Genomic DNA, 14,889 nt, shown 5'->3' on the forward strand with positions numbered 1-14,889 from the left:
AAGGCAACTTTTCTAGTTCTTCTTAAACTTAGGACAATAATTGTTGGACACTTAACGTATCTATGCTGGTATGTTGGAGGGATGCAACGATTCATTTGCCCATGACATGCTTCCTGGCATCGACCCAATCATCATTATTATTTAGTTCTTCTGTAAATTTACTTCAAGTTTCATAAAACTGATTCTCAGTTCAAGAACTCTTAGAAAGTCAAACATTTTTTCCAAAGCTAGAAAGTGACAGATTCTTTAATCTCCTGTGTGATAAAGTTCTGTTCTTTTGCGGGTTTGCTCTTGTTTAGTCGTCTGTTCTGCTTGTTTTAGGTTTTTATTTTAGTGAACAGCACTTTGTGTCACAGAGAATGAGAACTGCTTTATAAATTAAGATTGATTTGAATCCTGGTCCTACAGAGTCACCTCCCCCGACTCCAGGTCCAGCTCTCATCGTTGATTCTCTGACGGATCGACTGAACCCACCTGTTCAGGTAAACGACTGCAGCTGAAATCAGAGGGTTAAACCCGATCTGTTTGTTCTGTTTGTCAAAACTGTTTACACCTGAAGAAACGCGGATTATTTTAAAAAGTTACTTTCTGTGTTTGGATGCATCAAAGCCGAGCCAAAAACTCTGCATTGTTTCGTCTCGCACCCTCGCATCCTGATGACCCCAGAGCGGGCAGGCATGTCAGGTCAGGGGGGGTTAAGAATACTTCCAGCAGCTACCGTCCTCGGGTTTGAGTCTGATGGGGAGGGGGGCGGCCCTGGGAGCGAGACAAATGTGTTTACACAGCGCGACTGCGCACACACTCCTGCAGCTCCGCGACTCCGTTATTCTGAGGCTGCGGTGCCGCCGGGCCAGCTGTCTCGTCAACTGGATGCTATTTTGAGACCCCCCCTCTCAAAAAAAAAAAAAAGAAAAAAAAAAAGGCAGACGGCACCACTGCCTCTAAACAAGACGAGGCCTTCAGAGATTCCTGCCAGTCTTCGGCATAATTGGAATGCTTCCCCTCGCGTTACCTTTACCACATTTGACAGCACAATGCATTTGGTGCAATATTTCTGCAGGGATTAAAATATCTCAGTAACTAAGTGTGTGTGTGTGTGTGGGGGGGGGGGGTTGCTTTGCATATCCTGGCACTTTTATGGAACAAGCCTTTGAAATGTGTCGGAACAGGTCTAATGCGGGCTAATAAAGCCGGCACACGGCGTCTTTTGTGTTCGTCAAAAGCCTGAAGCCCGCGTTGCAAAGTCCATAAAATCAGGATGAAATAAAAGGAATGAAAGGAAAGGGCAAATAAGTGAATGTCAGCATGACCAACCCTTCCTGCTGCTGGTCTGGACATGTCACCTTTCCTGTGAGGATGAGGACAACATTCCTAAAAGGAGTTCTTTTGGCCAAACCCTGTTCCCCAATAATGGAAAGAAAGCGCGTTTCCAGGATGAGCAGCATCCCGTCGGATGGAAACGCGCTCCTTCAGGGACGCCGTCAGTCACTTCCACATCAGGAAATGTAAATAACAGCGGGGTATTCGCTTCCCGTCCTGCCCCCCCACCCCCTGACAACCCTGCAATGCAGACCAGCGGAGGGTTCTGACTATTCCCGGCACGTTCCGTGGTCGAATTCATCCACTGCCTTTCCTTCATCCCAAAGAGCAGGGAGCCGAGGAGATGCTTGGTATTCTCAGGATGATTTAGGGCAGCTAAAAATACGGGGAGGCAGGCAGGGCGTCGCCCTCTTCTCTCCTCCTGAAACAAGGTTGAGATGCTCTCCAGAGAGGCCGGATCTACAGGCTAACATCCAACCACTTTCTGGCTCCTGCTTCAGAAGAGGGAATGAGCGTCCGGAACGCCGGCGAGTGTGGTGCTTACTTGCATTCGCCCGGGACGGAGCAGCCGCCGTGTAACAGGTTGCAACCTTGTTTGCAGATGGCTGCAGAAGAAAAGAGATACAGCAGTTAGGGGGTTACGGGGGGGCTGGTTTGTCACATCTTTCTAACGAGCGCACAAGACGCAAGAATTCACGGCGCCCTGAACAGCGGCGAGGAAAGGACATCTTTATGGGGAGCTTGTACAACCCTACCCCCTCTTAAAAACACACCCCGCCCCTCGTTTTTTCACCCTTCAGCTGAGGTCAGCTGGAAGATTTATGCCCCCCCAATACTGACTTAATACCACCAACAACATCAACTCCAAAGATACAACTTTCTGAAGCACTAATGCAGACGCTGACAGAAGCAGGAAGATCGTTCTTATCTTTCCCCGCCAAAATAAAGGTCAAAAGGTTTTCCTTTTATAGCGCATGTCAAAGTCAAGGCCCGGGGGCCGGATCCGGCCCTCCAGATCATTCCATTGTTACTTTTCTTGCGCTCATTTCTAACCTGTATAATTTAACTAATTTTGACAACATATATTTTTATGAAGAGTAAAACATTGAAAATTATGTAAGGTTTAAGTTTATTTATTCTGGAATAATATTCCTCCTTTTTATTATTCATAATTATGCTTAAAAGTTAAGGTTATAAAGTTTTAAAAATTGGCATTATGCTAGTTTTTTTAACTATCTTGACATTTACAGAGACTTTTTTAAAGGCTATTTAAAAGTTTAGCTAATATTTCAGCTACAAGCTAGCTGTTTGGCTAATTTAGGCTTTTTTCATTTTTTTAGGATATTTTGAAATGTAGCTATTTTTTCAGCTACATCCTAGCTGTTTTGGCTAACCTTAGTTTTTTTTTGTTTGTTTTTTTAGGCTAACTTGACATATTGCTAATATTTTAACTGGCTACCAGCTTCAGCAATTTCAGCTATTAACTTCAGCTTTTTCAGCTATCCATTTCAGCCTCTTCAACTATCAGCACTAGCATCTTTAACTGCCAAGTTCAGCTTACAGCATTCACACTAGCATTATTGCAGGTAATGCTATATATCTAGTTCATATTTATGTTGAAAAGTTAAGGTTTTAAATTTTTTTAAATTTTGTTTTAGAGTGTTCAATAAATGTTTATCTTGTTCGGTCTGGTTCCTCCCGAGGCTGAATTGCTTCAAATTGGACAGTTGGAGGATATTTTCAGGCAGGTTTTGGTGAAAAGTTGTAATAGGTTTTTAGGAAAAATGTGGCCCTTTGAGAGCTTACTGGAAAAGCTCAACCCGTTTTGGCCAAGTTTATCTGGAGGTTTCAACCCCCTTTAGGAGAATTTAGAACTCCAACTTGATTCTTTGATTTTGGGTTCACAGGTTCATCAAGCCTCAAATCTCAACAAAACTCTAAGAAAGAAATGAACTAAAGCATGGGGCGGGGAGTGGGGAGGGTCCCTATCCAAAGCCCTAAAAACACGACCAGAACTCCACATACCGATGTCCTTTTCCAACCTTTGTTTACCAACACAAAGACTTTCACAGATCCAGTTGTTGGTGAATTTGTGGGACTCTACTTCATTAGAAAGCGCTCCTCAGCGGGACGATGACCTCAGTGGGGGAGGGGAATGCACAGCTCACCTGTCATGCAGTCTGGACCCATCCATCCATCCAGACACACCTGGGCCCCCGACGGCTCACAGCGATAGTGGCCAAAGTAGTCGTCCCGAGGAACACACAGCTTATTGCATTTGTTTCCGTAGTAGTTCTCGTCGCAGCGCACCCGGATGCGGTACTTGAGGCGAGCCACCGGCCCGTCGTGCATGATGGTCTGCCAGTGGTCACCCGGGTTGATCATCCCCGTGTGAATGACGCGCTCGATGAGAAGCTCCTCTCCATCTGTAAGAAACAGAAGAAAGTCAAGGAAAAGGGTCCAGTCCAAACGGGAGATTTGTTATCGTCACCTCTTTTTGGTAAATCATCCTGAAAAACAAACCGACCCGTCAAAATAAAAGTGATGTTTCCAAATTCTTGAACTAAGTGCAACTTCTCTGATGGTGTCCTTTAAGTTAATCTAATCACACTTTCACTTTTTGCTTTCCAGACACACTAAAAAACACTATTAAGTACCCAAGCCCCATATGGGGCCATCCCCCCATACCAAAATTGGGCCCCCATCCTTTGCCAAAAGGGGAACCTCGTCCACTACCAAAAGTGGGCATTCATCTCCTACCAAAGGGGGAGCCTGGTCCCCTGCTAAACGTGGGCCCTCGTCTCGTCCCCTGCCGAAGGGAGGCTTTCCTTCTACCAAAAAGGGACCCCTCGCCCGCTACCACAAGGGAGGCTCTCTCCCAACCAAAAGGGGCCCCTCGCCCGCAACCAAAAGTGGGCCCTCGTCCACTACCAAAAGTGTGCGTTCCCCTCCTACCAAAAGGGGACCCTTGTCCCGTCCGCTACCAAAAGGGAGGTTCTCTCCCTACCAAAAGGGGGTCCTTGTCCGCTTCTAAAAGGGGCGCCTCGTCCCCTACCACATGGGAATCTCTTCTACCAACAGAGTTCTTTCCTAAAACTTTCTTAATATTCAATTTTGCCATTAGCTTCGATTTAGCATTTCTACAATAGCATTGACTGTCACCAACTGGAGATACAGAGCATCATCAACAGGATGATGGAGGTTTAGATGGTTATAAGGTCATTAGGTGTTTTTCGTCAGTTGTCCGAGTTTGGATGTAAAAGACAGGAAACACAGACTGGCTAGACTTCTGATTAATTGAATTTCTCTTCATCATTTGAACCGTCAGGAGCTTAGAGCTTGTCGGAGTAATTTAATGGTTAGATTGAGAATCATGTCATCTTTAGAAACATAAGGGCATATTTGAACAAATACATTGTGTTTGAGGTAAAATGGAATAAATGTAAATTATTTTATCAGCATTGTTTTTCTTAGGTCTGACACCTGATGAACAAGTGAGAGAAGGAGATGTTTGAGAGGAAATGATGACTAAGAGCAAAGATGACGAGTGACAGTTTGGCTGTCAGGAGTTTTGGAATTGAGTGTCGCAGCAGCACTGCAGGAGGCAATAACTAAATGAATGTTTTTAAAAGGGATTCAGACCTGAACATGTCAGAAACGCACGATAACCGCTCCAAGGACGCCATGGACCAAGACCAGCCAGTAAGTCTGGACCTTAAAAGGGAACCAAACAGGGCAGTTGGAGGCCGACTCCATTCTCTGCCCAGATTTCAAAAATACCCCAAAAAAGGGGGGAGGGGCTAGTGGAGGCAGACAGAGCGGCAGAGGTGTGGCTTGGATCTATGATTGACAGTTAGGTTAGCTTTATGTAGCGTATGCTGGGTCTTCAATATAGAGTGTGGTACCAGCCAAAGGGTCTCCACAGAACTTTGAGGAGTTTGAAGATTTTCGCCTGGTCCAGAACCTTATCGTTTCGAGCTGCTGGCTCAAGACGCTGCTTTTGTAAAGCAGTATTTTTTTGACAACTGAAGGCGATGCACCTACGAGCCATGCTAAAGCCAACGACTGACCATTACAAAAATCAAAGATGGGCGGGGCTTTTATACTGAAGCTTAGAGAATGATGATGTGAAACTTCTGGGACTTACACCAGTTGACCAATCACAAAATTCAACTGTAATACCTCGTTTCACATGTAGGGGTAGCACTCAGGCGTTTTTGACTGTATTTTTAAGAATTAAACAAGTTTATTTGGTCAAAAATTTGGCAACGACCAACAGACAGCACTTAAAAGCCTTATTTATAGAGCTCAACAAGCAAAAAAAAGTTGATTTAGTGTTTGGTTACACTTTTAGAAACGGCTGAGAGGTTCAAACATGTTTTATTTTCCAGCCTCTTGATTCAAGAATTGAACTGGATGAGTTCGGCATGGTGAAAGCTTACTGGAGGAAGTGTGTGAAAGTTGTAAACATTTATAGACCTGCTGAGAAAAATGGATTCAATAACCCAGGTGTGTTTTATTTAATGTTTCTCCAGAAGATAACTTTGGCTTTAAGACCCTAAGACAGCTCGGTATCCACACTGAGGCCATTTCAAATACCCGATTTCTTCTGTTTCAACAGTTTAAACCTCAATCAGTGACAGGAGCCAAAACGTCTGAAACCAAATATCTCCCCAAATGTCTTCAGACGGAGGGTAAAAATAGATCTGAAATGCTTGAGGAGGAGGGAGGGGGGATTCACTGTAATCACCAAACACTTATTGTCTGAAGATTGATCCAGTTTCTCTTTGGTCCAGATCTCTACAGAAACCCGTCAGAACTCAGACCCAAACAAGCAAACCCGGCCGAGTGTCGTCCCATTTCTTTATTTTTGAACTCAATGCACCAAAGACATTCTGGAACACAGACAAACACACACTTTCCTCTGCTGGGGACCGACACAATGTCAGGCAGAATTAGGCAACAACAACAGAAATAACCCTCGCAGTTGCCAGATAGAGAACAATGGGCTGCGGGCCCATACCAAGTCTGTAAACACCGAAGCTCGGCGGCCAGTCCACTCGCTTCCTGCTCGATAAACACAAAGAAAACAGCCAGCTGCCTTTCCTGAGGACACGAACAGGGAGGGAGGAGCGGCACGCAGGAGGATGTGATGCTGGAGGAGAGGAATCTCGCCGCTGACGTCCAAACACAGTCTGCCGATTACCTTTACGAGACAGCGCTCCGACCGGAAACGCTCGATTTGCTCCCTTTGTCTTAATCAAAGGTGCTTTTAGCATGAGGTGTTAGCTTTAGGTGAATCCACGAAAACCAACTGACTCTGGAACATCAAACACCATCACAAACTAAAAATCCATCATCTTTTCTAGATTTTTCTCCAAATGCGACATCAGGAGCTAACGCCTCTTTTTTGATGAATTTTGTAAAAGAAAACGCAGAACAAAAATATATTTACACATTTTACTCAGTGACTTGATGATTAAGCATCATATCGTCCCACCGTGTCCACAAATCATTGAGCAACTGCTTTATTAACCACAAAATTCTGATTTGCAATGACCTAGTAGCTAGCTAGCTTTAGCAATTTGACAACTTCCTTCAGACTGTTTTCATAACAACAAATTGAGAGACACTTTTATTCCAGTTACACTTTTATTATGACACAAAAAGTGGTCAAACTTTTTCTTTACTAAATGTAATCTTTGACTTTTACTCTTTGGGTTGGTCTTTTCTTGACTCAACGTCCATACTTGAACCTAGTGAGTTTGTCAAAAAAATTATATTTTCTGAATCTATTTTTTTTTTTAATACTTTAATAGTTTTAAATAGTTAATATTCTAAGCATTGTTTTCTGTAAGCTTCAAATATTAACTGTCTTAATTGTGACTTCAAGACTGTAAAATGAATTGTGGCTAAATAGTTACATCCCTAGTAGAGGTTATTAAAAGTGTTTTTGTTCTCAAGCCTCATTTTCTCAATTTGAGGCAAACCAAAAGTCTCAAATATTGCAGTTCCATGAGTGACCACTAGAGGCAGGTTTCAGAAAGTCCACCTTTTTACAGAAAAAATGGCTGATGTCATCCCTTGATTATTTTTGTATTGATGGGGTATTTTTAGGACTGTATTTTTTTGCACACAGCAAAACTTGCTAAACTTTGCTCTGATGTTGCCAAATAAATCAACGGGAGGTCATGTTCCTTAATCGGAAACAACCCCCACACTCTGCTCATCAGATCAAAAAACAAAACCACGAGGCACCACTCAAGTGGTGAAGATGAGAGAGTGGGCGTGGCTTCCTATTTTAGGCAGGAAGTCACGAATTAGGAAGGGAAAAAAAAAACCTGTTTCTGTTACTGCCATCTTCCACACCTTTTTCCGTAACCAATTAAAGAGAAGTTTGTTATGCAACTGATTAAAAAATAACAAGGAATTATTAACTTTGTATTTATTCTTTGATCTTTAAGCCTGCTGCTCATTGGTCCTCGTCGCCGCCGTTCTCACCGCTGCATTTTAGTGACTTTCAAAGCGCGTGAAGGCGCTCCCGGGATCTTCCACAGACGCTGAAAGGAGGCGTTTGTGCTCCTCGGCTTTAGCCCCGGTGAACTCGTGTCATGAAGGCCAGAGTCAGCTGATTTCTGGGACTGAACACCAGACATAGCTCACTTTTTAAAAAGCTAGGAATTGAATAAAGCCTGCCGGAGCTCTGGGAGCCAACGAACAAGCAGCACTTTCTTCTTGGCACATGAGTCTTTCAGGACGCGGCAAAAGCCGTCTTCAAGCTGAGAAGACAAACATCCATTTATCTTTTCTACAGCAGCTTAGCTGGAAGGAAATGAAGTGAAATGTCTGAAGCAACATTCTGGCTTCAGCCCATCAGAGCTAATTACTGCAAAAGCCGACAGTTAATGAAACAAGACCAAGAGCCAATCAAGCAGCGGCGAGGTCAAAATCTCTTCCCCATTGTTCCCATTTCAGTCCATTTGAAGTTATGGACAAAACAGGAAGCGATGACCTGACGTAAACATGGCGCTGCAGCGAGCGGGCGCTCCAGTTTGGGCTGCACACTCACAGTCCCGCCATCTTCAGAGATGAAAGCTCCACGCAGACCCTGATGAGCGCCCTTCCTCCCAGACGAGGCTACCGCTCCGACGGGAAAAAGGGGGCCGTTCCAGAGCCCGCCCAGCGGACGCGGCCGGGAGAAAACAGGATACAGCTGCTGTGCAGCGAGCGGCGCAGCAGACGGCGCCGAGCAGAGGGGTTCTGCGTTCGCCGCAGCAACCGTCCCCAACAGGTGAACTGGAATCTGTGGCATTTCCGCCAAAATAATTCAGAATAAATCGCAGCTGGAGCTTTAAAAATGACTCAAGAATCCAAATCCAAGAAACTTCTGGAACTTTTCTTCCATGTTTTAAAAAAGATGGCCGACGACCATTCAGAAGCTACAGGAACCCCCGACGTATATTCAAGAACGCCATTTTTGGACACCCCATGGTGTTCACACTGGGCAAGCAGGGAGGGGCTTCTTCTACCACTCTGTATGAAATGTTGAAGCGGTTCAAAAATGGTGAATCTTGCTCCAGACTTTCATATATCGGAATAGAGCTGTGAAAGACTTGGTGTCATAGAATTCTGTCCGGGCACAAACCAATGTGTGTTCAATAGGAATGTAACCATTCAGTGGAGCCACGATTCGATTCACAGGTTTAAAGTCACAATTTCAATATTTTTTCTCTCAACACAGTTAATTACAGGTATTGTATTGAGTTATTCTCATGAATAATGAATGCATCAGGAAACATCAAGGTATGACCGCCTTATTTTAGGTAAAAACAAATGGACTTTGACACCAGCTTCTAGTGGTCACTCAAGGAACTGCAATATTTAAAACTTCCTGGTTGGCCCCCAAATTGAGAACACCAACGCGTTTTACAAACTCTACTAGAGATGTAACAATTCAGTCAAGCCACGATTCGGTTCACAGTTTTAAAGTCACAATTTTTTTCCCCTCAACACAATGAATGAAAGCATCTGCAGCTGCTCAGACGTTGCACGTGAACTCAGCACCAATGACCGTTGATGCACAGCTTGCAGAGAAAAAAGAGAGATAAAGGGAGTTTATAAAAAAGAGCACGGCTCCCAGGAAGGAGTCAGAAGGGAGAAAGTCGTGAAGCTGCTTCATCATCCATGACTGTTGTCACGGGAGATTGGTCAAAGTTGCTGTAAAGTTAAGATTAAAACGTAAAGTTGCAGGGTAGGCAACAAATCTCGGTTTTGCTTTAATTTGCGTTAAAAGTTGTGATCGCAACACAAGAGTTTTAAACGCAAATCTCTTGCCACTACACACCTATAACCTCCACTCCACATTCAAGCTCTCACACAGGCGAAGTCTTCTTAGTTCCAGCTATTAATAAATAAATCAACTTTATAAAAAAGGCTGAGTTCATCCCAGGACTGAAGAGATTGAACTCTTTTAGTGATGAAACTGTTCAGAGATTAAAATCTGGTGTTTGGAGACACAAATGAAATCAAAACACAAAATTGAAATTTGGTTTTAGAAATCAAAGATTTTTGGCAATTTTGGTGCAGAAGTCAAACATCTTCTATGACAGTAATGAAGGTGAAAAAGAAGTCCAACTTACTGCTGCGTGTCTCGTTGTCCCAGTCCCAGGCCTCCACTATCAACGTGAAGGTTCGCTGTGGAGAAGAGAAGAATTCATGAAATTAAAGTCAAAGAAAACAAACGTTAATCTTGATCTAAACCTGTTCAGGCCTATCATGATCCTCGTGTAGAGTTCTGTCATTTCTGGTTTCTTCATTTAGTTTGAAGCAGAAGTACTGAGCATGCTCACAGCAGTCACAGGATGGATGGAGTGGTCAAAGTGAGGTTGTTGTTCTCCTCGTAGCATGAGGTGATCCCAGCAGTGGAGACGTGTACAGTGAGAAAACTGGCAACCAACTTTTAAGCTTCACGAAATCCTTCGCTGTAAATGCAGCGTTTATATTTACAGTGTTTGGCAGATCAGTAACCCAGAGTGATGCCAGAGTTACAAAAAAAAATTATTTCAAGAACAACAAAAAAAAGAACTGAAATAAATCAATTTTGTTGCTATTACAATGTCTAGAGTTCAGTTCCATGTTAAGACGGAGAATGAATTACAGCACTAATGCTCAAGACCGAGAAGACGGAGAGCAGAGAGGACAGAGAATCAGCAAAAACAAGGAGAAAACTATGGAGCTAAGTTGAGGCCAATATTATATGAAACCCAAAGAAAACAAATTGAAAAAAATGTTTGTGTTTGGCAAAAAAATTAAAAATGTCCAAAACTTTTTACTCTTCTAAATTAAACTAAATTATTTTCAGCCCTAAATGTTCATTTTTTTAGGTTTCAGAAGTCAAAATTTCAATTGAAATTTTTTTTCCACTTTCAACTCTTTGTGGTTTTCAAATCTGAAAATTTCAATTTCAAAACTTTTGACCCCGTTGTGGCACGTTGGGCTGGGGCCAACACAACGTTTTAAGGACGTTAAAAAGGAGGTTTTCAATGTTTTCTGAGGATGTTTTTGATGCCTGTCAGTAGCACAATAAGATGCCGCTTCCAACGGTTTTGGACGTGCGGTTTGTACGTGATAAAACTCCGTCTTGGGACAACTTCAGACTATGATAGTACAGACTAAACAGCCATTTTTTGGTTTCAAATACCACAGTTGTCAGGGTCAGTGAATGCACTGGGACTGAAGTTACCACCCTTAATTTTGATTGGTCTTTCGTGTTAGCCCCACCCCAACACGCCACAACGGTTCCAAAAGTTTTTAAACTGAAATTTTCAGATTCAACCAAAAAAAAGTTTTGACATTTTTTGACAAGTTTCTGACATTTAAATTCTTTTTTGGCCCAACACCAATATTTTTTTCAATTTGTTTTAGTTTGCTTTCAATTCATATTGGCCCATATTTAGCTCCATAGAGAGTCATAAAAAGCATCAACTGCAAATAAAGTAAAATCTTCATAGACGTGTAAACCTTAACCACCGGAGATGTTGCCAACTTCTAAATAACACGCGCTCTTTCACGTACCACAACGCTGAGAGTTTACATGATTAATGTTCTGACGCAGATGAGAGAGGCCATCATATTTCCTCAATGTCAGAATAAGCTGATTCAAGTTTATCATGGAAACAGAGTTACCGTAGGTCAAAGGGCGCGTGTTATTTAGGGGTTACAGACAACATCTCTGGATTTTTGACCCATATTCCAGCTCAGACGAGAAAAACAAAGACGTTCATGGATCTATCTGTCTGTTGGTGGATGATCAGCATAGAGTGGAAAAGCCCGCACAGTGCATTTCCTATGCCACAAATACAATCTTTTTTATTTAGACACAACTTTTTATCTGTTCCTGATTCTTGACAATTTGAATACGGAAATGCTCAGAAATGCAATAGTAAGCTGAATTTTCTATATGCATGTCCTCCATCAACAGAAAAATGCTACAAGAAAAGGTTAAAACCCCTCTCATCAGTGAGTCTTTAAATGGTCTAATGATCAGCAGAGCATCTTTACTGAGATGATTGGAAAAGCCTCAACACCAAACCACATTTAAAAGAAGTCAGAGCCTCCAACTGTCATGTTGATGTCTAAAGTTGTCCTGTATGTCAACAATCTGAGCCACAACAGTGACCAGACTGCATGATCTGAGGGAAAACGTACAATATTAGTGAAAAATGTCGCCATGACCATACGACTTCCCATACATGAACTAATACCACAAAATACTAAATACATCCTTTTCATTTCAGTGAGAGTTTTGCTTAAATAAAAAAAAAAAAATCAACATAACTAAAATTATACATCAAACACACAGAAAATTGAAAAAAAAAAATCGTGATTTTCTTTTTTTGCCATATCGCCCAGCCCTACTTAAAAAACATTTTTCATGTTGATCTGAAGCCTGTTTCCAAAATCTCTGAGGGGGCGTGGCTTTTGGAGCTCCACCCCTTAACCCTCCCCCCGTCTGATTCTGATAGCTCTGTGTCTCACTAGCATAAATCTTCACCACTGCTACATAAAAACATCCATCAGTCTGGGTAATGTCCAGCCGTATGGTTCTGATCCGGATGTCAGCTGGACGAGGAAGTGAAGATCTTCATGGACAGAACTTCCTCCAAAATCCTGATTCTTTCTCCTTCCAGTTCACCAAAGACTCTTTGAGCTAATTCTCCAATGTTTATTGACTGTGATCAATACATTCAATCATTGGTTTCTCAGAGTACTTGATAAAATAATAAAAGCTAACATCAAAATGCTCTTTCATTGATTTACAATCCTTTCCAACTGCGGTCAAATGAGCCGCCGTTCACATTTCCGTGGTCACATCAAGAAGCTCCGTGGAGTCTGGTGGAAATTTTCCAGCGTTCTCAGTCCTGCTACCGTAAGTATTGGATGAAACTCACACCAAAAATCCAGTGATGCTGATTTGACCACAGAAATGTGAACGGCGGCTCATTTGACTGCAGTCAATGTGAAGATACCATCTTCTCTTCTCCAGAACCTGAACTAGACACTAGGAACAGATGAGGGTTTAGTGCATGTGCAGCAGAGCTGTTGATGGAAAGAAGATCATTCATTCAAACAGAGTCTGTCCAAGACACTTTGATGGATTTAAAAGGAGAAATACTCGGAAATGTAATAAATGTAATAATATGTAATAAAAACGAAATAATTTCTTATTGCATTTGTTCTCTTTCATTAGAAAAATGCCACAAATGGATGTCAAAAACTCAAAAAACAGAATTTTCATCAGAAGGGGAATTTCTAAACATTCAAAAGCACCTGAAATGAATGAAACCAGCATCAAAGGACTGGGTTAGCTGGGGTGCTGCTGGGCAACCATCTGACCTAAATAGCTCTCATTACATCACATCTAGCGGCGGTTGCAGCAGCCACGTCGCCGTGACCTGGAATATAACGTAGATGGTCGGGGTCGTGGTGAGGTGGCAGAGGAATCAAACGTTCGGGGTTTTGATGGAGGACGCACGGAGAGTAAGACGTGTTTGTCCGTCTGTGTTGTTGATCTGGGCGACCAGCAAGCTGGTGGGCCGGTTGCTGCTGGGCGGTGGGATTAAGCAGGCTTGTCTGGCTGCGGGTGTTGGCGGGAGGATTGGGGAGGGGAGTGTTATTGTGGAGGGTGACGAGAGGAGGGAAGACGACGGGATGGGGACAGGTGGAGGAACATCTCAACTCGGGTGGAGAGGCCATCCGCGGTCACGGTGTGGGGAACCGTCAAAATATAAAGGTGGAGGTGGAAGCCCTGGAGAGACAAGCCGGTGGGGTTTTCATGCGACTGGACGCTCCACCAAAGCATCCAAAACGCAGACGCGCAACAGATGCAGCCTCAGAGATGGATTATACGACATCGACGTGCATCATCCCACGACACATAGCTCGGCTTCTGACCTCTACGCCCATCCCCCTCCACAAAAGGGAGGGCGGGCTGCCCCAGTCTGAGCATGTGGGTGAGTGTGCACGTATGCCGATGCGTTCAAGAGCGCTGATGAGCAGCGTTCAGGACCATGAGAGACTTACAGTTTCATGAAGGAGACCAAAAAACAAAAAAAAAAAATCAAAACGGGTGCATGCTCTCCTCTCCAGTCTTCATGTATTTTTATGTTGCTGGGGTGGGGGTGGGGGGAGGTTTGCATTAAACCTGAAACTGGTTGAATATTCTGCTTCCCGAGAATCGGGGATGAGCGCACCCACGGGTCAGTCTGGTTTCCCACAGACCATTTCAGTGGGTGATTAGCTGGATTAAGTGACAGCTGCCCGAATGGTTGGAGCGAGATAGATGGATGGGCAGGGGGGGATAAAGGGGCGGAGTGGGGGGAGGAGGGCTCCCAAACAAAGAGCCTTGTCCCAACACCGTAACTCAGCCCCATTCCAATTAAAAGCATTGTCCGCCCAGAGACGGTCCGCACAGGGACAACCAATGCTAGCATGCTAGCCCCCCCACCACAGGACGACACGCTACACTTTGTTAGATCCAAATGTACGGGAACTTCAGGTGCCAAAAATACAACAAGTACCAGGTGAATCTGGAGATACCTTTAAGGATTAATGTCTATCTCCAAAAAATCCCTGTTTTGTGAGCTTTTAACATTCGTGTTTGGTATTTTTCTTTTGAGAGAGAACAAATTTAACTAGATATATAGTATTACCTACAATAATGCAAGTGTGAATGCTGTGAGCTGAAAATGTTAGAACTGATGGGTAAAAATGCTCAAATGACATCTGGAAATGCTGAATCTGAAAGATTCCCAAAATATTAGATGAATCCCAAATTAGCTTTAAAATGGAAAAAACGTCTAATATTTCCCAAAACAGCATTTATGCAAAAATATTAGCTAAACTCCAAATTTGCCTAAGGAGCTTAAAAAAAAAGTCTAATTTTCACGAAACAGCTAGTGTAATGCTAAGGCATTAGCTAAACTCTAAATTTGCCAAAAGGGCTATAAAAAAAAAAGTCAAATTCTGACAAAACATCCAGCATAATACTAATATATTAGCCAAACTTTA

The 14,889-nt window shown here is 43.1% G+C and overlaps 1 protein-coding gene across 2 annotated transcripts in view; it reads right to left on the minus strand.

The window, feature by feature from the left end:
- Positions 1-14,889, minus strand: part of jag2b (jagged canonical Notch ligand 2b) — a 55,689-nt gene that overhangs the window by 24,593 nt on the left and 16,207 nt on the right. For both annotated transcript variants that reach the window (XM_024291296.2, XM_024291295.2), the window contains exons 3-5: positions 9,960-10,014; positions 3,489-3,746; positions 1,865-1,925 (exon numbers count right to left, since the gene is read on the minus strand). In XM_024291296.2, coding sequence (XP_024147064.1) covers positions 1,865-1,925; positions 3,489-3,746; positions 9,960-10,014 — 374 coding nt within the window. The remainder of the gene's footprint in view (positions 1-1,864; positions 1,926-3,488; positions 3,747-9,959; positions 10,015-14,889) is intronic.

The sequence above is a fragment of the Oryzias melastigma genome, linkage group LG24, assembly GCF_002922805.2.
Source record: "Oryzias melastigma strain HK-1 linkage group LG24, ASM292280v2, whole genome shotgun sequence".
Classification (NCBI taxonomy): domain Eukaryota; kingdom Metazoa; phylum Chordata; class Actinopteri; order Beloniformes; family Adrianichthyidae; genus Oryzias; species Oryzias melastigma.